At 43.9% G+C, this 26,282-nt stretch overlaps 1 protein-coding gene across 1 annotated transcript in view; it reads left to right on the top strand.

Moving 5' to 3' along the window:
• Positions 1 to 26,282, top strand: part of LOC143290600 (DDB1- and CUL4-associated factor 17-like) — a 45,805-nt gene that overhangs the window by 5,717 nt on the left and 13,806 nt on the right. Inside the window, exons 4-10 of the mRNA XM_076600190.1 lie at positions 4,251 to 4,344; positions 5,442 to 5,581; positions 8,149 to 8,299; positions 14,296 to 14,406; positions 16,751 to 16,835; positions 17,318 to 17,451; positions 20,819 to 20,946. Of these exons, the coding sequence (XP_076456305.1) occupies positions 4,251 to 4,344; positions 5,442 to 5,581; positions 8,149 to 8,299; positions 14,296 to 14,406; positions 16,751 to 16,835; positions 17,318 to 17,451; positions 20,819 to 20,946 (843 nt within the window). The remainder of the gene's footprint in view (positions 1 to 4,250; positions 4,345 to 5,441; positions 5,582 to 8,148; positions 8,300 to 14,295; positions 14,407 to 16,750; positions 16,836 to 17,317; positions 17,452 to 20,818; positions 20,947 to 26,282) is intronic.

Raw genomic sequence — 26,282 nt, 5'->3', positions numbered from 1 at the left:
GTGTGTGGGTGTGTGGGTGTGTACATGTGTGTATGCAATAGCTGAGTGGTTAAAGCGTTGGAATTTCAATCTGAGAGTTTCAGTCTCAGGTTCAAATATTGGTGGTGATGGATAAAGTGTGGAGATTATTTTCCAATTTCCAAGGTCACCATATGTGCAGACCTGTGAGTGCCTGAACCCACTTCATGTGTATATGCATGCAGAAGATGACATACGTATGTTAAAGATCCTGTAATCCATGTCAGTGTTTGGTGTGTTATGGAAAGAAGAACAAACCCAGTATGCACACCACCTAAAATGGAGCAAGGCTGCCTACATGGTGGGGTAAAGAAACAAAAACAATCATACATCATTACATGTCAAATGGGCCCAATCATACATCATTACATGTCAAATGGGCCCAATCATACATCATTACATGTCAAATGGGCCCAATCATACATCATTACATGTCAAATGGGCCCAGTCATACATCATTACATGTCAAATGGGCCCAATCATACATCATTGCATGTCAAATGGGCCCAGTCATACATCATTTCATGTCAGATGGGCCCAATCATACATCATTACATGTCAAATGGGCCCAGTCATACATCATTACATGTCAAATGGGCCCAATCATACATCATTACATGTCAAATGGGCCCAATCATACATCATTACATGTCAAATGGGCCCAATCATACATCATTACATGTCGAATGGGCCCAGTCATACATCATTACATGTCAAATGGGCCCAATCATACATCATTACATGTCGAATGGGCCCAATCATACATCATTACATGTCGAATGGGCCCAGTCATACATCATTACATGTCAAATGGGCCCAATCATACATCATTACATGTCGAATGGGCCCAATCATACATCATTACATGTCGAATGGGCCCAATCATACATCATTACATGTCAAATGGGCCCAATCATACATCATTACATGTCAAATGGGCCCAATCATACATCATTACATGTCAAATGGGCCCAGTCATACATCATTACATGTCAAATGGGCCCAATGGCAGCTGTCAGTTGGCTCTACTCAGGTAGGCAGCCTGTTTTGCAAATGACTCTGTGTTTGTAAAGTGCTTAGAGCTTGGTCTCCAACCATAGATAGGCATTATATGATTCATCAATATCATTCATCGTCATAACCATGTGTTCTGTCTATGAAAAACAGATTTCGTGCTTTATGGATCTGATGATTCATATTTGCAATCCTTATTGCATGGGTAAATATATATTGATTTTAGATTGCCACATGGAAACAGGCTGTCAGGCCATAACCAGTGCTGGACAGATTGCCACATGGGAACAGGCTGTCAGGCCATAACCAGTGCTGGACAGATTGCCACATGGGAACAGGCTGTCAGGCCATAACCAGTGCTGGACAGATTGCCACATGGGAACAGGCTGTCAGGCCATAACCAGTGCTGGACAGATTGCCACATGGGAACAGGCTGTCAGGCTATAACCAGTGCTGGACAGATTGCCACATGGGAACAGGCTGTCAGGCCATAACCAATGCTGGACAGATTGCCACATGGAAACAGGCTGTCAGGCCATAACCAGTGCTGGACAGATTGCCACATGGGAACAGGCTGTCAGGCCATAACCAGTGCTGGACAGATTGCCACATGGGAACAGGCTGTCAGGCCATAACCAGTGCTGGACAGATTGCCACATGGGAACAGGCTGTCAGGCCATAACCAGTGCTGGACAGATTGCCACATGGGAACAGGCTGTCAGGCCATAACCAGTGCTGGACAGATTGCCACATGGGAACAGGCTGTCAGGCCTAACCAGTGCTGGACAGATTGCCACATGGGAACAGGCTGTCAGGCCATAACCAGTGCTGGACAGATTGCCACATGGGAACAGGCTGTCAGGCCATAACCAGTGCTGGACAGATTGCCACATGGGAACAGGCTGTCAGGCCATAACCAGTGCTGGACAGATTGCCACATGGGAACAGGCTGTCAGGCCATAACCAGTGCTGGACAGATTGCCACATGGAAACAGGCTGTCAGGCCATAACCAGTGCTGGACAGATTGCCATATGGGAACAGGCTGTCAGGCCATAACCAGTGCTGGACAGATTGCCACATGGGAACAGGCTGTCAGGCCATAACCAGTGCTGGACAGATTGCCACATGGGAACAGGCTGTCAGGAGTGTTTGAATCTGCGTATCCGTAAACAGAGTGGATCCAAAGCTGATCGTAGAGAGCGAGATGGAGTGTAGAGGTGAAGGCAGCCACAGAGATAGGAAGGGGCAGTTTTGTGAATACATCTGTAACATAGAGTGCTGATCTTGTACTTTATTCTCTGTGAAACAGGGAGCCAGTGGAGATGTTGTAAAAGAGGAGTGATAAGCTGATTGCTCAGATCTTTTCTTTCTGAGGACGAGTCGGGCAGCAGAGTTTTGTATGCACTGAAGGGACTGAATGGATGAACCAGGCAAACCAGACAATAGAGAGTTACAGTAGTCAAGGCGAGAGAGAATGAGAGAAACGACAAGTCTAGATGTTGCATCAGTGGACAGATATTTCTAGATGGAACTGATGCGCCGCAATTGACAGTAGCAGGATTGACATGTCTGATAAATTTTTGCATGGACAGTGTGTTGTCAAGAACAACGCCAAGGTTCCTGACTGAACTGGAAAGAGGGATGGATGTACTGCCAGGTTTGATTGTGTCAGTTGTGATGGAAGAGTTTTTGTTTAGTTCCTATGATCATTGCTTCAGTTTTGTGACTTATGAACACATGTTAAACATTACAGGTGTATGATACAGATACTTATAAACCTGTGCAGGAGGTGCACACCAGCACACTGAGGATTGTTATGTTGACTTCAGTTTCCATCTCCTACATTTGTGCTTGGGGTGACTTGATGAGTCATTGTCAAGGTTTTCAGTGTCAGCAGATTCATGAGAGACTCATAGAAGGTGTTAACAATAACATGGTCTCCACTCTGGGTGGGCAACTCTCACTCAGTCTGGCTTCACAACTAAGCTATTGTTGTCATCAGTAGAGGGCTTCTTAAGTGTGGTGTCCTAAGTTCGTTAAATCCGAACAGTCACAGTGCAGGGTCTCCACTGGTGTGTGGCCTCTTGGCAACCAAACGTCAATGGTTCCCTGTGGACTGCTGGTACTGGGACTGGGGCTGATGAAGGAAGGTGTGATGGACTTAGAATGAGAGGCGTGGAGTAATGCTTCTGAAATAGTGCAGGTGATGGACTTAGAATGAGAGGCGTGGAGTAATGCTTCTGAAATAGTGCAGGTGATGGACTTAGAATGAGAGGCGTGGAGTAATGCTTCTGAAATAGTGCAGGTGATGGGCTTAGAATGAGAGGCGTGGAGTAATGCTTCTGAAATAGTGCAGGTGATGGGCTTAGAATGAGAGGCGTGGAGTAATGCTTCTGAAATAGTGCAGGTGATGGGCTTAGAATGAGAGGCATGGAGTAATGCTTCTGAAATAGTGCAGGTGATGGACTTAGAATAAGAGGCGTGGAGTAATGCTTCTGAAATAGTGCAGGTGATGGGGCAGCAAAACTAGAAAAAAGAGGTATTGTTAATACAGCTATAATAAAGATACCAGTAAACTTGTGCATAATTAGCACACCAGCACATTGTATATGTTATTTTGTGTTATAGGTAAAATACCCATAAATCTGTGCAAAGATGCATACCACCACATTGCACATGGCTTGTTTTTCTTCTGTAATCCTGTGTAGTTGCAGACTAAGTTCAGTTGTGAAAACCTGTGCAGAAGTTGCAGACTAAGTTCAGTTGTGAAAACCTGTGCAGAACTTGCAGACTAAGTTCAGTTGTGAAAACCTGTCCAGAAGTTGCAGACTAAGTTCAGTTGTGAAAACCTGTGCAGAACTTGCAGACCACCTCACTGTGCAGAAAAATGTCAATTTTGTTTGAGACATTGAAAAAAACACACCAAAAAAGCATTAAACATATAAACCTGCACAGAGAGTAGCCTATGTGGTGGTTTATATGTTAGAAATGTAGTAACGACAGCTGCACACCTGATAAAACAACACATACAGCTTGCAAAAAAATAAAGGTTGTTTGACATATTCCACTTACCTTATCACCTTGTTTTTCAATTTGTTTTTTTGAATGTGATTGATTTATAAATTTCCTAACCCTGTGCATTAGTTGCAGACACCTAACAGAAGATGTCGTTTTGTTTCTGGTCTGATTATATTAAAAATGCTTTTCTTTGTTGCAGATACGGTATAGATAGGTGTAAACCTATCAAACGTGTCAACAACGGTTTGACACATAAAAAGTTGGCAGATGCTGTATTTGTCACACACAAACATGTGAGTAACCTTTTGTTTTATTTACAAATTGAATAAAGAAGGGACAAATTCTCCTGGAGTATAAATCTATCAAACATGTAAACAGTTTAAGAAATAAATAGTTGACTGATGTTGCATTTGCCAGACACAAACATGTAAGTAAACTTGTTTTATTTACATGAGATAAAGAATAGACAAATTCTTCTGGAGACGTATCTACAACTTGGCATCAGGCAGAGAAAAAATAAAGAGCCAGAGCCAATAGACTTTTAAGTATGTGTTGGTCTGTTTGAAAAACAAAAATTCAGACTTCCATGACTAGTCCAATGCAAATCTAAGTGAATGCAATGCTTTATAATATATTGTAATATCAACCTTTTCTTATTTGTATTTATAAAATATGTGTTTATATCATAACAAACATAACTACTATTTGCTTATATTTCTAAAGATCATACAAGTTTAAGGTGATATGACTTCTTGAAATTAGGTGTGTACAAGTTTTTGATTTTGGCTCTTTTTACAGGAAAAACAGAAACAGCCATAAAAAAGCTTGTGTTTTGTTACTGTATTAAATGTTCCCACTGATTTGAAATAAATTAAACATAAATTAATGTTTTAAAATATAATTAGGAAATGATCTTTCTGATGAAAATTACAGCTTTACTCATGTAGTAGATGATGATTCATGCAAGGGGCATAACCAGTACACAGAATTCTATCCCTACCTAATAGGTTCCAGTTATTTGTGGCTATTCAAGCAGGGAAAAAAAGGCAAGAAAGTTTATTCAATGAAGCATGATTTCAAAATCTCAGTTTACCAGATGGCTATGGAAACACAATAAAAATCAAATGAAGAGGATGCTTTCTGCTCAGCATGCATAAAGGCTGCACATTTTACCACCTGGAGTGGAGTCGAGCATGCAGGCTGATCCATTTATGCTCCATCCGCTGTATAAAAAAACAAGAGGCAGGTGCTTGATCTTTACATAAACCCAATGTGTTGTTCAGGCTTTGAGAGCTTACTCTACGTTTGTGTAAAACATTTTCATATAAACTGACAATGGCACACACACACACACACACGCGCGCACACACACTGACTGACAATGTTTCAGGTTTCCCAGCCCAGTGGTTTTTCCTTTGGGCGTCTGCTGTACGGGGTCAGTACTGACAACACCCTCATTGTGTTGAACCTGGACACAGGCTCCATCGTCTTGGAGACAGACCTCCAAAATGCCAGTGGTGCAACCTTCTGGTGAGTTACTCATGACATACGGCTGGAAAATTCATGATAAAAACAAGAAAGGCAAAGCCTTAATAACTCACTTGTGATACACTGTAAAAAAAAAAATCCAAGCTTTTTATGTATTGAGTATAATGCATTTACTGTTATATTTATATTTTTTATATTCTCTAAACTTGGCACTTAGATCTGATATTCGACCCAACAAAAGATCTGTCATTATTTTCATTTTTTGTTCAAACAGGAACTTCTTTTGCTAAGCACGGAAGTTTTGTTTATTGCAAACGTTTTGGTGCAGACAGTAAAACAAGGGAAATTACTCTGCTGGGGGACTTAGTTTGCTTTAAACTGATCTTTCTCATCTTAAACATTACATTTTGAAATCATACTCAATACATAAAAAGCTTGGATTTTTTTTTATAAGTGCATCATAAGTGAGTCTTGAAGGCCTTGCCTCTCTTGTTTCAAAATGTAATGTTTAAGATAAGAAAGATCAGTTTCAGTTTCAGTTTCACTTTCTCAAGGAGGCGTCACTGCGTTCGGACAAATCCATACACGCTACACCACATCTGTTGAGCAGATGCCTGACCAGCAGCATAACCCAACGCGCTTAGTCAGGCCTTGAGTGCATGCTTACATATTTGTGTACCTATGAAAGTGGATTTCATTTTACGTAATTTCGCCAGAGGACAACACTCTCGTTGCCATGGGTTCTTTTTCAGTGCGCCAAGTGCGTGCTGCACACGGGACCTCGGTTTATCGTCTCATCCGAAAGACTAGACGCTCAGTTTGATTTTCCAGTCAAACTTGGGAGAAAGGGCGAGAGCGGGATTCGAACCCACACCCTCACGGACTCTCTGTATTGGCAGCTGAGCGTCTTAACCATTCTGCCACCTTCCTCCTGAGAAAGATCAGTTTAAAGCAAATTAACTCCCCCCTAGCATTACAGAATAATTTCCCTTTTTTACTATCTGCACCAAAACGTTTGCAAAATAAATAAAACTTCCATGCTTAGCAAAAGAAGTTCCTGTTTGAACAAAAAATGATAATAATGACTGCTCTAGCTGTTGGGTCAGAATATCAGATCAAAGTGCCAAGTTTAGAGAATAAAAAAAATATAAATATAACAGTAAATGCAGTTTGCATATAATTAGGCTTCATTCTTTATTTTTTTGTGCCCATCCCAGAGGCGCAATATTGTTTTAAACAAGATGACTGGAAAGAACTGAATTTTTCAATTTTTATGCCAAATTTGGTGTCAACTGACAAAGTAGTTGCAGAGAAAATGTCAATGTTAAAGTTTACCACGGACACACAGACACACACACAGACAACCGAACACCGGGTTAAAATGAAAGAACCATTCCCAGAGCTAGAAAATTCCTTTTCAAATCTGGGAATTTAAAAGAGAAAGAAGAAAAAAAGATAGAACCATTCCCGGAGCTGGAAAAAGTCCTTGGAAAAGTCCTTTGAAAAATGATTTTCAGGGCAACGAAAGTCTTGCAGGGAAAAATGAGAGAACCATTTCAAGGGCTAGGAAAGTCTGGGGAAAATTATAGAACCATTTCAAGGGCTAGGTAAGTCTGGGGAAAATTATAGAACCATTTCCAGAGCTGGAGAAGTCATGGGAAAAAAATGTCAGAATCATTTCCAGAACAGGAACAGTCTTGGAATAAAATGTGAGAACCATTTCCAGGATTAGAAAAGTCCTTGGGAAAAATAAGACAACCATTTCCGTAGCTGGGCAAGTCTAGGAAAAATGAGAGAACAATTTCTATGGCTGGAAACTCTTTGAAATATAGGTTTGACCCATTGGGTCTAGAAAAGAATTAGAATTCAGTAAAGCCCTTGACCAGGTTCATTCAACAAAGAGCTTCATGCATTTAAAACACAAAAGAAAAGTGTTGAAAACTGAAAATCAACATGAGGATATCAGTGATCTCTTCCATCAGTGGTGCAGCAGAGATGCTGATTGAGTCAGGCTTTGTGCACAGAGTGGAGAGTGTGGGGAAAGTACAGAATGAAGCAGTGTGTCTGTAACTGACAGCGGGATGACAATGTTTCAGCTCCATGCAGTGGATTTTAGCACTAAGAGCCAGTTTAGCGTCTACCTGTAACTGACGTCAGCTCCATGCAGTGGATTTTAGCATTAAGAGCCAGTGCAGTGTCTACCTGTAACTGACGTCAGCTCCATGCAGTGGATTTTAGCGCTAAGAGCCAGTTTAGCGTCTACCTGTAACTGACGTCAGCTCCATGGAGTGGGTTTTAGCGCTAAGAGCCAGTTTAGCGTCTACCTGTAACTGACGTCAGCTCCATGGAGTGGGTTTTAGCGCTAAGAGCCAGTTTAGCGTCTACCTGTAACTGACGTCAGCTCCATGGAGTGGGTTTTAGCGCTAAGAGCCAGTTTAGCGTCTACCTGTAACTGACGTCAGCTCGATGGAGTGGGTTTTAGCGCTAAGAGCCAGTTTAGCGTCTACCTGTAACTGACGTCAGCTCGATGGAGTGGATTTTAGCGCTAAGAGCCAGTGCAGTGTCTACCTGTTGTCTGCCTGTAACTTACAAGAGTGGTGCTGTTTCAGCACCATAGAGTGGATGGAGGAGGAAGAGACGTTCATCGTGTCGTCCTCGTCGATGGGTGTTCTGCAGTGGGGCGGCAGTGTGATCAGGACGATGGCCGTGTTCACTGTCATGCCTGTCAGCTTTGTCTGCATGATGGACTTCACCAAGGATGTGAGTATCACTTTCTGCCAGACAGTTGGACAGGAGGGACAGGTACTGTGTGAGTAGGGGGTGGGGTGGGGGTGTAGTGGGGGTTGGAGGAGCGCTGTGTGTCTGAATGATGTACTTTACATGAGACATGAGTATCACTTAAAGAGTGTGTGCCTGATGGGGGCACCTGGGGGGTAGGGGGAGGGGGGGGGTGTAGTGGGGGTTGGAGGAGCGCTGTGTGAATGATGTACTTTACATGAGACATGAGTATCACTTAAAGAGTGTGTGCCTGATGGGGGCACCTGGGGGGTAGGGGGAGGGGGGTGGGGGGGGGGTGTAGTGGGGGTTGGAGGAGCGCTGTGTGTCTGAATGATGTACTTTACATGATACATGAGTATCACTTAAAGAGTGTGTGCCTGTGTGTGTGTGCGTGGAGTGGTGGGGGGGGGGGATAGGGGCAGGGTAGGGGTGGAGGTGTGTCTGTATGAAGGCCATCACAAAACACATGAGTTTCAGGGGGGATGTTTGTAGTGGGTGTGGGGGCACCTAGGGGGATGGAGCTGAGGCACTGGGTACAGCGTCTCTGGGTACAGCATCACTGGGTACAGCGTCTCTGGGTACAGTGTCACTGGGTACAGCGTCTCTGGGTACAGCGTCTCTGGGTACAGCATCACTGGGTACAGCGTCTCTGGGTACAGCGTCTCTGGGTACAGCGTCACTGGGTACAGCGTCTCTGGGTACAGCGTCTCTGGGTACAGCGTCACTGGGTACAGCGTCACTGGGTACAGCGTCACTGGGTACAGCGTCTCTGGGTACAGCGTCTCTGGGTACAGCATCACTGGGTACAGCGTCTCTGGGTACACCAGCGTCTCTGGGTACACCAGCGTCTCTGGGTACACCAGCGTCTCTGGGTACACCAGCGTCTCTGGGTACAGCGTCACTGGGTACAGCGTCTCTGGGTACAGCGTCACTGGGTACAGTGTCTCTGGGTACAGCATCTCTGGGTACAGCATCTCTGGGTACAGCATCTCTGGGTACAGCATCATTGGGTACAGTGTCTCTGGGTACAGCGTCTCTGGGTACAGCGTCTCAGGGTACAGTGTCTCTGGGTACAGCATCACTGGGTACAGTATCTCTGGGTACAGCATCTCTGGGTACAGCATCTCTGGGTACAGCATCATTGGGTACAGTGTCTCTGGGTACAGTGTCTCTGGGTACAGCATCACTGGGTACAGTGTCTCTGGGTACAGCGTCTCTGGGTACAGCGTCTCTGGGTACAGCGTCTCAGGGTACAGTGTCTCTGGGTACAGCATCACTGGGTACAGTGTCTCTGGGTACAGCGTCTCTGGGTACAGTGTCTCTGGGTACAGCATCACTGGCTACAGCATCACTGGGTACAGCGTCTCTGGGTACAGCGTCTCTGGGTACAGCGTCATTGGGTACAGTGTCTCTGGGTACAGCATCACTGGGTACAGCGTCTCTGGGTACAGCGTCTCTGGGTACAGCATCACTGGGTACACCAGCGTCTCTGGGTACAGCGTCTCTGGGTACAGCGTCATTGGGTACAGTGTCTCTGGGTACAGCGTCACCAAAGAACTGATCTAAGTCACTGAGTGATGATGGAGTCTCCCGTCGGTCCGACGGATGATTAGGCAGGCAGGCTTATCTGTTGGTGTGTGTCCTCATATGGGAAAAGAGGCCGATTCTGGATGCACAGCACTTCCCACAGGTGTTGCAAGGGAAAACGTCTCCAGAAGTTGAGCCCTGCTTCCTTCGCTCACGCTTCTCCTTAATGGCCAGCGTTCTCTTGTTTTCAAACGTCTTTATGCCACTAGAGCACAGCATCCTTCAGCGAGAGCAGTCAAGGGCATCAGTTTCCCAGGAAGCGATTTCTATGTCACAGGCTTTGAGGTTTGTCTTCAAGATGTCCTTGAAGCACTTGCAGTGTCTTCCAAGTTCTCGGTGGCCTTCCTTCAGCTGGCCATACAAAAGCATCTTCGGGATCCTGCTGTCTGTCATGCGGACGTGTCCTGTTCAGCGTAGCTGGCTCTGGATCAGCAGGCTTTCAATGCTGGGCAGGCTGCTCCTTTCTAGGACCTGGAGGTTGGAGACCCTGTCTTGCCACTTTATGCCGAGGATCTTTTGTAGGCATCTCTGGTGAAACTGCTCAAGTTGTTGAATGTGACGGCGATACGTCGTCCATGTTTCACAGCAGTACAACAAGGTGGTCAGCACAACAGCTCTGTAGGTTTTGATTTTGGTGCTGAGCCTGATGGCTTTGTTGTTCCACAGCCTGTTGTTGAGTCTGCCAAAGGCGGAGCTGGCGTTGGCGATGCGCAGCGTCACTTCTGCATCAAGGGCTCCGTTGCTGCAAAGGGTGCTGCCCAGGTAGCAAACCTTGTCGACTGACTTGATTTCTGTGTCATTGATCTTGATTGCAGGTGGGGGGGAGGCACTGGCGTTCTGTGAGCTAGCTGGTTGGTACATGGACTTGGTCTTGCTGAGGCTGATGGTGAGTCCAAAGCGCCTGCAGGAGGTTGAGAACCTGTCCATAATGAACTGCATGTCCTCATGAGTGTGTGCAGTTATCAGCGAAGAGGAACTCTCTCATCAGTGTCTCAAACACCCTGGACCTGGGATGAAGTCGCTGCAAGTTGAAAAGTTTGCCATTTGTGCGAAACTGAATGTAGATGCCTCGGTCACAGTCTTGGAAGGCGTCAATCAGCATGGCAGAGAAGAGAATGGAGAACAGTGTGGGTGCCAAGACGCAGCCTTGCTTCACTCCATTTACCACAGGGAACAGATCCGAATTGTCAGTATTTTCCTGTTCTCTCGCCTGCATGCCATCGTGGAATGACGCAATCAGCTGGATTAGGCTCTCTGGGCAGCCGAACTTTAGGAGGATCTTCCACAGACCATGGTGGTTCACTGTGTCAAAGGCCTTCGTCAGATCTACAAAGACCATATGGAGCTTGTTCTGCTCACGGCACTTCTCTTGCATCTGGCGTACAGCAAACACCATGTCACATGTTCCCCTGCCTGAGCGGAAGCCGCACTGTGCTTCAGGGATGACTGTGTTGGAGACATGGTCAACCAGTCTGTTCAGTATGATGCAGGCAAAGATCTTGCCGGCGATGCAGAGGAGAGATATTCCATGGTGGTTATCGCAGGATGTTTTGTCTCCCTTCCGTTTGTAAATGTGGACAGTTGAAGCATCCCTGAAATCCTGGGGGACCTCCCCTCTCTCCCAGATAGACTGGAACAGGATGGTCAGCTTGTCTGTCAGCACCTCGCCTCCATACTTGCAGATGTTAGCCTGGATTCCATCCGCTCCTGGTGCTTTTCCTGATGTTGTCAGCTTCAGGGCCTTCTGGGTCTCGACCTTGGTGGGAGGGGCAGCTAGCGAGTCATTGACTGGTAGCTGTGGGAGGGCAGCAATTGCCTCGTCAGATACGGATGAGTCCCTGTTGAGGATGGTGTTGAAGTACTCTGCCCAGTGTGCAAGGATGTCTTTCTTGTCTGTCAGGAGGGTGGTTTGGTCCGAGGCTCGGACAGGGGTTGATTCTGTGACTCTCGGCCCATACATAGCTTGGAGACCATCATGGAAAGTCTTCATGTCGTGAACATCAGCAGCGGACTGAAGCTCTTCGGACTTTCTCTCCCACCAGGTGTTCTTCATCTCACGCAGCCTCTTCTGTATGAGTTGCCTGGTTTGCAAGAACTGGTTCTCCTTCCTCTGGCAGTCTTTATCGGAAAAAACTGAAAAAAACTGAGTACAGCATCACCAAAGAACTGTTTAGAAATGGAACACAAGGAATGAGCAGTATGAAGAGGGGATGTCCATGTCTTTGTTTGGGGCATGAAAGGTGTAAATGATTCATGTTTGTATGGAGTGGTGCTGCAAATGTTCATATCTTTGGGGCATGAAAGGTGTAAATGATTCATGTTTGTATGGAGTGGTGCTGCAAATGTTCATATCTTTGGGGCATGAAAGGTGTAAATGATTCATGTTTGTATGGAGTGGTGCTGCAAATGTTCATATCTTTGGGGCATGAAAGGTGTAAATGATTCATGTTTGTATGGAGTGGTGCTGCAAATGTTCATATCTTTGGGGCATGAAAGGTGTAAATGATTTATGTTTGTATGGAGTGGTGCTGCAAATGTTCATATCTTTGGGGCATGAAAGGTGTAAATGATTCATGTTTGTATGGAGTGGTGCTGCAAATGTTCATATCTTTGGGGCATGAAAGGTGTAAATGATTCATGTTTGTATGGAGTGGTGCTGCAAATGTTCATATCTTTGGGGCATGAAAGGTGTAAATGATTCATGTTTGTATGGAGTGGTGCTACAAATGTTCATATCTTTGGGGCATGAACGGTGTAAATGATTCATGTTTGTATGGAGTGGTGCTGCAAATGTTCATATCTTTGGGGCATGAAAGGTGTAAATGATTCATGTTTGTATGGAGTGGTGCTGCAAATGTTCATATCTTTGGGGCATGAACGGTGTAAATGATTTATGTTTGTATGGAGTGGTGCTGCAAATGTTCATATCTTTGGGGCATGAAAGGTGTAAATGATTCATGTTTGTATGGAGTGGTGCTGCAAATGTTCATATCTTTGGGGCATGAAAGGTGTAAATGATTTATGTTTGTATGGAGTGGTGCTGCAAATGTTCATATCTTTGGGGCATGAAAGGTGTAAATGATTCATGTTTGTATGGAGTGGTGCTGCAAATGTTCATATCTTTGGGGCATGAAAGGTGTAAATGATTCATGTTTGTATGGAGTGGTGCTGCAAATGTTCATATCTTTGGGGCATGAAAGGTGTAAATGATTCATGTTTGTATGGAGTGGTGCTGCAAATGTTCATATCTTTGGGGCATGAAAGGTGTAAATGATTCATGTTTGTATGGAGTGGTGCTGCAAATGTTCATATCTTTGGGGCATGAAAGGTGTAAATGATTCATGTTTGTATGGAGTGGTGCTGCAAATGTTCATATCTTTGGGGCATGAAAGGTGTAAATGATTTATGTTTGTATGGAGTGGTGCTGCAAATGTTCATATCTTTGGGGCATGAAAGGTGTAAATGATTCATGGTTGAAGAGCCGCACTGAAATGTCACAAACAGCAGAATTGTTGTCTACAAAGAGGAGAGAAAACTCCGTTTTCAGCTGAACTGGCTGACACTCAAATGCTGAACACGCCAAAGTCAGTGTTTGTCAAGTGAGAGATAAAACTTGTTGCTGTTCCAAACAACAGTTATCTTTTGTGAAACTCAATGAAACAAACATCTTTTGTGAAACTCTTCTTCTTCTTCTGCGTTCGTGGGCTGCAACTCCCACGTTCACTCTATGTACATGAGTGGGCTTTTACGTGTATGACCATTTTTACCCCGCCATGTAGGCAGCCATAGTCCGTTTTCGGGGGTGTGCATGTTGGGTATGTTCTTATTTACATAACCCACTGAACGCTGACATGAATTACAGGATCTTTAACGTGCGTATTTGATCTTCTGCTTGCATATACACACGAAGGGGGTTCAGGCACTAGCAGGTCTGCACATATGTTGACCTGGGAGATCATAAAAATCTCCACCCTTCACCCACCAGGCGCCGTCACCATGATTCGAACCCGGGACCCTCAGATTGACAGTCCAACGCTTTAACCACTCGGCTGTTGCGCCCGTCAAGTGAAACTCAATGAAACACATCTTTTGTGAAAGTTGGACTGCTTGTTTCTCCTCTCTGTGTTTGTGTGTCTGCACAGCATGCAACACATGATGCATGTAGCTTTCCAAAAAGTAGTGCAAGCTGACAATCTGTCCAGGCAAGTAGGAATACAAGTTCATGTCCAGCCCTGGATCTGCTGTCATGTCACCAGAATCAGCTGTCCAGGCAAGTAGGAATACAAGTTCATGTCCAGCCCTGGATCTGCTGTCATGTCACCAGAATCAGCTGTCCAGGGATGGAGGTTTGTACTGTCACAGAAGTGTCATTTTTCTGTCTATGTTTACAGATTTTTGGTTCTGATGTCCTGGAAGTGACATACTCCAGAGACATACTCACAGCCCATCACTTTGGCAAAGTATGTCTCTACAACTTCAGAGCCTTGGTGGAGCAGTGCCAGGTAATCACTTTGATCCTATCCCTGGGACTTGAGCTTGAGCTTTGATTATGGTGGTTTTCACTCTAAAGACATAATATTAAAAGTGTTTTTTTTTAATTTTTGCTATCAAAACAAATCTAAAGGTATGATATTCATGATATGTTGGTTTTCACTTTCAAACAAATCTAAAAACATGAATTTGATATGTTGGTTTTCACTTTTAAAACAAATCAAAGACATGAGTTGATATGTTTGTTTCACTGTTAAAACAAATCTAAAAACAGTTTGATTATATGTGTAAACAATGAGGCCAGGAGAAGAAATGATTAACAAATACTGAATAGTAAAGAGTGGTAACTCTCCATTCACAAGGTACACAACTTCAAGTCAGTGCTGCTCACGCAGCTGATTCAGTTAGTGCACAGGTAAACAAAAGGTACATTGGAAAAACCCAGACACTTCCTCAAAAAATGAAGCACCAGGCTTGTCCTTACACTGATCATTCGACATGTGCACACAGCAGCAATGACAGAAGAAATCTGTAAACACAAATTATCTTTTATTCAAGACTGACGTAGCCTTTTCATCCTGAATAAGCTACACAGACTATACAGACAATACAGAACAAACACATGGTTGCCTCAATGTTTTTTTTTGTTTTTTTTTACTTGAAATGAATAAATGATGAGGCCAGGAAAATTGTATTGTCCATGTATCAGTATCACAAGCAACACTGACATGAAGTTATGTACCTTGTGAAGGGAGAGATTGACTGTTGATTGACTGTTGGTTTTCACTGTTAAAACACATCTATAAACATGAGTTTAAATAAGTTAACTGTTGGTTTTCACTGTTGAAACATCTATAAACATGAGTTTAAATAAGTTAACTGTTGGTTTTCACTGTTTAAATACATCTATAAACATGAGTTTAAATAAGTTAACTGTTGGTTTTCACTGTTGAAACATCTATAAACATGAGTTTAAATAAGTTAACTGTTGGTTTTCACTGTTTAAATACATCTATAAACATGAGTTTAAATAAGTTAACTGTTGGTTTTCACTGTTGAAACATCTATAAACATGAGTTTAAATAAGTTAATTGTTGGTTTTCACTGTTGAAACATCTATAAACGTGAGTTTAAATAAGTTAACTGTTGGTTTTCACTGTTAAAACAGTTCTAAAGACAGTGCTTTCGAAGCAGTCCCCACGTAATTCACAGCACTCTGCTCCATTTGATATCTGTATTCACAGCACTCTGCTCCATTTGATATCTGTATTCACAGCACTCTGCTCCATTTGATATCTGTATTCACAGCACTCTGCTCCATTTGATATCTGTATTCACAGCACTCTGCTCCATTTGATATCTGTATTCACAGCACTCTGCTCCATTTGATAACTGTACTCACAGCACTCTGCTCCATTTGATATCTGTATTCACAGCACTCTGCTCCATTTGATAACTGTACTCACAGCACTCTGCTCCATTTGATATCTGTATTCACAGCACTCTGCTCCATTTGATATCTGTATTCACAGCACTCTGCTCCATTTGATATCTGTATTCACAGCACTCTGCTCCATTTGATATCTGTATTCACAGCACTCTGCTCCATTTGATATCTGTATCCACAGCACTCTGCTCCATTTGATATCTGTATTCACAGCACTCTGCTCCATTTGATATCTGTATCCACAGCACTCTGCTCCATTTGATATCTGTATCCACAGCACTCTGCTCCATTTGATATCTGTATTCACAGCACTCTGCTCCATTTGATATCTGTATTCACAGCACTCTGCTCCATTTGATATCTGTATTCACAGCACTCTGCTCCATTTGATACCTATATTTTGTGGATCCACATCTGTTTCTTCACGGGGTGTTTGTGTTGGGGGAGGGGTGGTGTGTTCATGAATGTTTGTATACAGTGGGTGTTTGTGTTGGGGGAGGGGCGGTGTGTTCATGAATGTTTGTATACAGTGGGTGTTTGTGTTGGGGGAGGGGCGGTGTGTTCATGAATGTTTGTATACAGTGGGTGTTTGTGTTGGGGGAGGGGCGGTGTGTTCATGAATGTTTGTATACAGGGGGTGTTTGTTTCATGTTTGATTGTGCAGGACACATGTAGATGTCATTGTGGGACATGACAGACGAACAAGGAGATGTTTGATTGTGCAGGACACATGTAGATGTCATTGTGGGACATGACAGACTGGCAAGGAGATGTTTGATTGTGCAGGACACATGTAGATGTCATTGTGGGACATGACAGACTGGCAAGGAGATGTTTGATTGTGCAGGACACATGTAGATGTCATTGTGGGGCATGACAGACTGGCAAGGAGATGTTTGATTGTGCAGGACAGCCCCCAGTCTGTGAGGAACATGCAGGAGGCAGCTCCTGGCCCCGCCCCCGCCCCTTTGAGAAGCAACGTCGTACTGACCCGTAAGTGGCTGGAGGACTGGGCTTCTGGGTACTTTTATCGTGTTACCTTTTGTCACGTTAGATTTGTCTGTGTGAAATTCAGACTGCTCTCCCTTGGGAGAGCACATAGCCACAGTGCAGATGAAATAATGTGTTACCATTTTTGGTGATTATCGTTGCTTAGTTTGTTTCTGTATGCAACTAAGTTTTGATGCAGTTATGAATTTCTTGAATTCACACAAGAATCCCAAGACCTCAAATACCCACATTTCACAATGAGACTGTGCCCTTGGATATTGTGTTACTGCTTGCGTTATCACAGCATTTGAAAAATAGGGGGATGGGGACACTGTTTGTAATCATGTTTGTGTGTGTGTGTGTGTGTGTGTGTGTGTTGCTCTTCACGTTTTAGCTGCTTGTCTTTTCCCAAACGGTGACAACAGATGAGTTAACCAAAGAAAACGGAACAAAACAAATGTGTGTGTGTGTGTGTGTATCTTCAGAGCGCCCTCCCTGCCTCCAGGAAGTGGACAGTGCTGTAGGATTCAAGATGACTCTTGGAAATTATGTCCACAATGGAGACCTGTTGCTGAACAGCAGCTCTCTGTTTGTGGGCAGCAAATATGACAGGCAAAAGGTGAGTTTCCTGCTCTGTGTAGAGTGCTGCTTGTAGTGTGTACCCTTCTCTGTGCAGAGTGCTGCTTCTAGTGTGTACCTTTCTCTGTGTAGAGTCCTGCTTGTAGTGTGTAACTTTCTCTGTGTAGAGTCATGCTTGTAGTGTGTACCTTTCTCTGTGCAGAGTGCTGCTTGTAGTGTGTAACTTTCTCTGTGTAGAGTCCTGCTTGTAGTGTGTAACTTTCTCTGTGTAGAATCCTGCTTGTAGTGTGTACCTTTCTCTGTGTACAGTCCTGCTTGTAGTGTGTACCTTTCTCTGTGCAGAGTCCTGCTTGTAGTGTGTACCTTTCTCTGTGTAGAATCCTGCTTGTAGTGTGTAACTTTCTCTGTGTAGAATCCTGCTTGTAGTGTGTACCTTTCTCTGTGCAGAGTGCACCTTGTAGTGTGTAACTTTCTCTGTGTAGAGTCCTGCTTGTAGTGTGTACCTTTCTCTGTGTAGAGTCCTGCTTGTAGTGTGTAACTTCCTCTGTGTAGAGTCCTGCTTGTAGTGTGTACCTTTCTCTGTGCAGAGTGCTGCTTGTAGTGTGTAACTTTCTCTGTGTAGAGTCCTGCTTGTAGTGTGTACCTTTCTCTGTGTAGAGTCCTGCTTGTAGTGTGTACCTTTCTCTGTGTAGAGTCCTGCTTGTAGTGTGTACCTTTCTCTGTGTAGAATCCTGCTTGTAGTGTGTACCTTTCTCTGTGTAGAGTCCTGCTTGTAGTGTGTAACTTCCTCTGTGTAGAGTCCTGCTTGTAGTGTGTACCTTTCTCTGTGCAGAGTGCTGCTTGTAGTGTGTAACTTTCTCTGTGTAGAGTCCTGCTTGTAGTGTGTACCTTTCTCTGTGTAGAGTCCTGCTTGTAGTGTGTACCTTTCTCTGTGCAGAGTGCTGCTTGTAGTGTGTACCTTTCTCTGTGCAGAGTCCTGCTTGTAGTGTGTAACTTTCTCTGTGCAGAGTGCTGCTTGTAGTGTGTAACTTTCTCTGTGCAGAGTGCTGCTTGTAGTGTGTACCTTTCTCTGTGCAGAGTGCTGCTTGTAGTGTGTACCTTTCTCTGTGCAGAGTGCTGCTTGTAGTGTGTACCTTTCTCTGTGCAGAGTGCTGCTTGTAGTGTGTAACTCCCTTTGTGCAGAGTGCTGCTTGTAGTGTGTAACTTTCTCTGTGCAGAGTGCTGCTTGTAGTGTGTACCTTTCTCTGTGCAGAGTGCTGCTTGTAGTGTGTAACTTTCCAAGGCACAAGGTCAGTTCCTTGCTCTGTGTAGAGTCCTGCTTCTAGTGTGTAACTTTCTAACACAGTTTTGGTTTACATTATGACTGTGTGTGATTTGTGTCCTCCCTTCAGATTATGACTTTCTGTAATGTGGCTTGCATGGTTACATTTTGTAGCAGCCAGTAAGAACGTTCCATATTCTTTTTTTGTCTGTTTAAACAGTTGAGTGTCCCCAGTAATTGATGACTGTACTTTGTTGTTTTCAGATCACACCTAATGTCCTGAGTGTCCCCAGGTATTGATGAGTGTCCCCAGGTATTGATGAGTGTCCCCAGGTATTGATGAGTGTCCCCAGGTGTTGATGAGTGTCCCCAGGTATTGATGAGTGTCCCCAGGTATTGATGACTGTACTTTGTTGTTGTTGTTGTTTCCAGATCACACCTAATGTCCTGAGTGTCCCCAGGTATTGATGAGTGTCCCCAGGTATTGATGAGTGTCCCCAGGTATTGATGAGTGTCCCCAGGTATTGATGACTGTACTTTGTTGTTGTTGTTTTCAGATCACACCTAATGTCCTGAGTGTCCCCAGGTATTGATGATTGTCCCCAGGTATTGATGACTGTACTTTGTTGTTGTTGTTTCCAGATCACACCTAATGTCCTGAGTGTCCCCAGGTATTGATGAGTGTCCCCAGGTATTAATTAGTGTCCCCAGGTATTGATGAGTGTCCCCAGGTATTGATGACTGTACTTTGTTGTTGTTTTTTCCAGATCACACCTAATGTCCTGAGTGTCCCCAGGTATTGATGAGTGTCCCCAGGTATTAATTAGTGTCCCCAGGTATTGATGAGTGTCCCCAGGTATTGATGACTGTACTTTGTTGTTGTTTTCAGATCACACCTAATGTCCTGAGTGTCCCCAGGTATTGATGAGTGTCCCCAGGTATTGATGAGTGTCCCCAGGTATTGATGAGTGTCTCCAGGTAAAGATAAGTGTCCCCAGGTATTGATGACTGTCCCCAGGTATTAATTAGTGTCCCCAGGTATTGATGACTGTACTTTGTTGTTGTTTTCAGATCACACCTAATGTCCTGAGTGTCCCCAGGTATTGATGAGTGTCCCCAGGTATTGATGAGTGTCCCCAGGTATTGATGAGTGTCCCCAGGTAAAGATAAGTGTCCCCAGGTATTGATGAGTGTCCCCAGGTATTGATGAGTGTCCCCAGGTGTTGATGAGTGTCCCCAGTAATTGATGACTGTACTTTGTTGTTGTTTTCAGATCACACCTAATGTCCTGAGTGTCCCCAGGTATTGATGAGTGTCCCCAGGTATTGATGAGTGTCCCCAGGTATTGATGAGTGTCCCCAGGTATTGATGACTGTACTTTGTTGTTGTTGTTTTCAGATCACACCTAATGTCCTGAGTGTCCCCAGGTATTGATGAGTGTCCCTAGGGATTGATGAGTGTCCCCAGGTAAAGATAAGTGTCCCCAGGTATTGATGAGTGTCCCCAGGTATTGATGAGTGTCCCCAGGTATTGATGAGTGTCCCCAGTAATTGATGACTGTACTTCGTTGTTGTTGTTTTCAGATCACACCTAATGTCCTGACTGTCCCCAGGTATTGATGAGTGTCCCCAGGTATTGATGAGTGTCCCCAGGTATTGATGAGTGTCCCCAGGTATTGATGAGTGTCCCCAGGTATTGATGACTGTCCCCAGGTATTGATGAGTGTCCCCAGGTATTGATGAGTGTCCCCAGGTATTGATGACTGTCCCCAGGTATTGATGACTGTACTTTGTTGTTGTTTCCAGATCACACCTAATGTCCTGAGTGTCCCCAGGTATTGATGAGTGTCCCCAGGTATTGATGACTGTCCCCAGGTATTGATGACTGTCCCCAGGTATTGATGACTGTCCCCAGGTGTTGATGAGTGTCCCCAGGTATTGATGAGTGTCCCCAGGTATTGATGAGTGTCCCCAGGTATTGATGACTGTCCCCAGGTATTGATGAGTGTCCCCAGGTATTGATGACTGTCCCCAGGTATTGATGAGTGTCCCCAGGTATTGATGAGTGTCCCCAGGTATTGATGAGTGTCCCCAGGTATTGATGAGTGTCCCCAGGTATTGATGTACTTTGTTGTTGTTGTTTCCAGATCACACCCAAGAGCCGGGTTCCTGACCACCAGGGGGTGTTGGTGTCCATGGGTGCGGGGGACATCACAGGGTTATTCCCCGATGACCTGTCCTCACGGCTCATTGTCATCTGTGGGCAGAAAGTTCAGTAAGTAACAACAAAGTGTCATCTGTGGGCAGGAAGTTCAGTAAGTAACAACAAAGTGTCATCTGTGGGCAGGAAGTTCAGTAAGTAACAACAGTGTCATCTGTGGGCAGGAAGTTCAGTAAGTAACAACAAAGTGTCATCTGTGGGCAGGAAGTTCAGTAAGTAACAACAAAGTGTCATCTGTGGGCAGGAAGTTCAGTAACAACAAAGTGTCATCTGTGGGCAGAAAGTTCAGTAACAACAAAGTGTCATCTGTGGGCAGAAAGTTCAGTAAGTAACAACAAAGTGTCATCTGTGGGCAGAAAGTTCAGTAAGTAACAACAAAGTGTCATCTGTGGGCAGGAAGTTCAGTAAGTAACAACAAAGTGTCATCTGTGGGCAGAAAGTTCAGTAAGTAACAACAAAGTGTCATCTGTGGGCAGAAAGTTCAGTAACAACACACGGGTGTTCAGTGCTGGCACTTTAGTTGGCCCTGCGAAAGTTCGTGAACCCAGGAAGTAGGGCATGGATATAAATAAACGCGGCTGACAAACAGGCCGCGTCAGCGGCACTCGCTGTACGCGGTAAATCTGCTTTGTTTCTTTCGCGCATCATCTCCTCGGATGGATCGGAAATAACGACTAAAGAAGTGGTTTTCTAAAAAGAACACAAAATAAGCTTTCCATTGACTCCAAACACAATATGTTTTCTTACATAGCGGTTGTTGCGGCAACGGTTGAAACATAAATGAAGAAAGAGAAGAGAAGGATAAGCAGAAACATGATCGCAAAAATCGTTAAGTTTAAATCCCTCTCAAAGAAAACAGGCGTTTAGCACAATAATATCGTAAATACACACAGAACATATAGCATGCCTGCATGCAGATTAGCTTACCTTTTGAGTTGTGCGATTTTTCTTGGCAGCACAACAAACGTTTAAATGAACACACTGTAGCATGGTGAGAGTGAGCAGCAGGGGGATGGAGAGCGGGGTGAGTGTCTGTCGGCTTATGGCACTGCCGTGCCCTTCATTCCACGAGAAAGACGAAGATTTTTAAGTTAAAAAAAAAAAAATGAAACGATGATGTTGATAAAATAATGAAATTGTGTAAATCAAATCAAACTGCACTCCAATAATACAACCAGGAATAGCAATAATTCAACTTTCTGTAATCGCTGCAGGAAATGTGTGGATGCTGTGAAAAGGTGGGAAAAGCGGGGCGAGGGCCGCGGGGCTGAGTGAAACAAAGAAGGCAGTGTCCCAGTTTGGCGCGCGGGGCCAGAAATACCGCGGCGAATGTGCCGGTCAGTACAGAGTGCGGTGGGAAAGTCTGGCATTAAAAAAAATTTTGACCCAAGACGCTAGACGCTGCTCGGCCAACTAAAGAGCCGGATTTTGTGCTCGGCTGAGCAGCCGTGAACAAAGTGTCATCTGTGGGCAGGAAGTTCAGTAACAACAGTGTCATCTGTGGGCAGGAAGTTCAGTAACAACAGTGTCATCTGTGGGCAGGAAGTTCAGTAAGTAGCAAAGTGTCATCTGTGGGCAGGAAGTTCAGTAACAACAGTGTCATCTGTGGGCAGGAAGTTCAGTAACAACAGTGTCATCTGTGGGCAGGAAGTTCAGTAAGTAGCAAAGTGTCATCTGTGGGCAGAAAGTTCAGTAACAACAAAGTGTCATCTGTGGGCAGGAAGTTCAGTAAGTAACAACAAAGTGTCATCTGTGGGCAGGAAGTTCAGTAAGTAGCAAAGTGTCATCTGTGGGCAGGAAGTTCAGTAAGTAACAACAGTGTCATCTGTGGGCAGGAAGTTCAGTAAGTAACAAAGTGTCATCTGTGGGCAGGAAGTTCAGTAACAACAAAGTGTCATCTGTGGGCAGAAAGTTCAGTAAGTAGCAAAGTGTCATCTGTGGGCAGAAAGTTCAGTAAGTAGCAAAGTGTCATCTGTGGGCAGGAAGTTCAGTAACAACAAAGTGTCATCTGTGGGCAGAAAGTTCAGTAAGTAGCAAAGTGTCATCTGTGGGCAGGAAGTTCAGTAAGTAACAACAAAGTGTCATCTGTGGGCAGAAAGTTCAGTAAGTAACAACAAAGTGTCATCTGTGGGCAGGAAGTTCAGTAAGTAACAACAAAGTGTCATCTGTGGGCAGGAAGTTCAGTAACAACAAAGTGTCATCTGTGGGCAGGAAGTTCAGTAACAACAAAGTGTCATCTGTGGGCAGGAAGTTCAGTAAGTAACAACAGTGTCATCTGTGGGCAGGAAGTTCAGTAAGTAACAACAAAGTGTCATCTGTGGGCAGGAAGTTCAGTAAGTAGCAACAGTGTCATCTGTGGGCAGGAAGTTCAGTAAGTAGCAAAGTGTCATCTGTGGGCAGAAAGTTCAGTAACAACAAAGTGTCATCTGTGGGCAGGAAGTTCAGTAACAACAAAGTGTCATCTGTGGGCAGGAAGTTCAGTCAGTAACAACAAAGTGTCATCTGTGGGCAGGAAGTTCAGTAAGTAACAACAAAGTGTCATCTGTGGGCAGAAAGTTCAGTAAGTAACAACAAAGTGTCATCTGTGGGCAGAAAGTTCAGTAACAACAAAGTGTCATCTGTGGGCAGAAAGTTCAGTAAGTAACAACAAAGTGTCATCTGTGGGCAGAAAGTTCAGTAAGTAACAAAGTGTCATCTGTGGGCAGAAAGTTCAGTAAGTAACAAAGTGTCATTTGTGGGCAGAAAGTTCAGTAAGTAACAACAAAGTGTCATCTGTGGGCAGAAAGTTCAGTAAGTAACAACAAAGTGTCATCTGTGGGCAGAAAGTTCAGTAAGTAACAACAAAGTGTCATCTGTGGGCAGAAAGTTCAGTAAGTAACAACAAAGTGTCATCTGTGGGCAGAAAGTTCAGTAAGTAACGACAAAGTGTCATCTGTGGGCAGAAAGTTCAGTAAGTAACAAAGTGTCATTTGTGGGCAGAAAGTTCAGTAAGTAACAACAAAGTGTCATCTGTGGGCAGAAAGTTCAGTAAGTAACAAAGTGTCATTTGTGGGCAGAAAGTTCAGTAAGTAACGACAAAGTGTCATCTGTGGGCAGAAAGTTCAGTAAGTAACAAAGTGTCATCTGTGGGCAGAAAGTTCAGTAAGTAACAACAAAGTGTCATCTGTGGGCAGAAAGTTCAGTAAGTAACAACAAAGTGTCATTTGTGGGCAGAAAATTCAGTAAGTAACAACGAACTGCATGCATCATGTGTTAAACGCTGCAATTTGTGTCTTCTGGGATAAGCTCTCAAGACCTGATCAGCACATTTGGTTATGCAAAGGTCAAGTTTATGCACATTTTTTTTTTTTTACAGCAGATGTGGTGTATACAGTGTGTATGGATGTGTCTGTGGTGTATACAGTGTGTATGGATCTGTCTGTGGTGTATACAGTGTGTATGGATCTGTCTGTGGTGTATACACTGTGTATGGATGTGTCTGTGGTGTATACACTGTGTATGGATCTGTCTGTGGTGTATGCAGTGTGTATGGATCTGTCTGTGGTGTATACAGTGTGTATGGATGTGTCTGTGGTGTATACACTGTGTATGGATCTGTCTGTGGTGTATGCAGTGTGTATGGATCTGTCTGTGGTGTATACAGTGTGTATGGATGTGTCTGTGGTGTATACAGTGTGTATGGATCTGTCTGTGGTGTATACAGTGTGTATGGATGTGTCTGTGGTGTATACAGTGTGTATGGATGTGTCTGTGGTGTATACACTTTGTATGGATGTGTCTGTGGTGTATACAGTGTGTATGGATGTGTCTGTGGTGTATACACTGTGTATGGATGTGTCTGTGGTGTATACACTTTGTATGGATCTGTCTGTGGTGTATACAGTGTGTATGGATCTGTCTGTGGTGTATACACTTTGTATGGATCTGTCTGTGGTGTATGCGGTGTGTATGGATGTGTCTGTGGTGTATACACTGTGTATGGATCTGTCTGTGGTGTATACAGTGTGTATGGATCTGTCTGTGGTGTATACACTGTGTATGGATGTGTCTGTGGTGTATACACTGTGTATGGATCTGTCTGTGGTGTATACACTGTGTATGGATCTGTCTGTATGCCTTGACACCTCCTGGAAACTGAAAGCAGCAATGTGTTACATTCCTAGGTGACCTCTCTTTTTTATACGGTGCTTTTTTGTGTTGTTATGATTTGAATTTGGCCTGTTAGTGGTTCTTCAGGTATGAAAACACTTTTTGTGTATTGTGTGGACTACCTGTGTGTAGCATTGTGGATTGTACAGTGTGGGTAGGCTGGCCCAGTGTGCATCAAGTGTTTTCTTCAATGTTGAGACTTGATGCCATTACTACCGTGTCTGGCAAATTATCCTAGATGTTTACAACTCATTCTGTAAAGAAAGGGCTTCTCACATTCAGTCTGCAGTGAGATTAACTCAACCTTTGACCTTTGACTTATCCCCCTGACTTCTCTACTGTTGGAGTGCGTGATGGGATGTTGTAGATATTGTGGAGGAACTTGTACAAGTCAGTCATATTGCTGTGTTTCTGTCAGTACTCAAGACAGGACAGTGTTCATTTCCAGTCTCTCTGAGTATGGCATGTCCTATGAATTTTGCTGCTCACTGCTACATATGTTCCACCGGACAGCACAATATTTAAAGTGTGGTTTTGCTGCTTAATGCTACATATGTTCCACCTAACAGCACAATATTTAAAGTGTGGTTTTGCTGCTTAATGCTACACATGTTCCACCAAACAGCACAATATTTAAAGTGTGGTTTTGTTGCTCAGTGTACACATGTTCCACCAAACAGCACAATATTTAAAGTGTGGTTTTGTTGCTCAGTGTACACATGTTCCACCAAACAGCACAATATTTAAAGTGTGGTTTTGTTGCTCAGTGTACACATGTTCCACTTAACAGCACAATATTTAAAGTGTGGTTTTGTTGCTCAGTGTACACATGTTCCACCAAACAGCACAATATTTAAAGTGTGGTTTTGTTGCTCAGTGTACACATGTTCCACCAAACAGCACAATATTTAAAGTGTGGTTTTGTTGCTCAGTGTACACATGTTCCACTTAACAGCACAATATTTAAAGGGTGGTTTTGTTGCTCAGTGCTACACATGTTCCACTTAACAGCACAATATTTAAAGTGTGATTTCATTGTTCAGTGCTACACATGTTCCACTTAACAGCACAATATTTAAAGTGTGGTTTCATTGTTCAGTGCTACACATGTTCCACTTAACAGCACAATATTTAAAGTGTGATTTCATTGTTCAGTGCTACACATGTTCCACTTAACAGCACAATATTTAAAGTGTGATTTCATTGTTCAGTGCTACACATGTTCCACTTAACAGCACAAT

This window comes from Babylonia areolata, chromosome 15, assembly GCF_041734735.1.
Source record: "Babylonia areolata isolate BAREFJ2019XMU chromosome 15, ASM4173473v1, whole genome shotgun sequence".
NCBI lineage: Eukaryota > Metazoa > Mollusca > Gastropoda > Neogastropoda > Buccinidae > Babylonia > Babylonia areolata.
The sequence above is the reverse complement of the archived record's forward strand: the minus strand, read 5'-3'. Positions and strand labels throughout refer to the sequence as shown.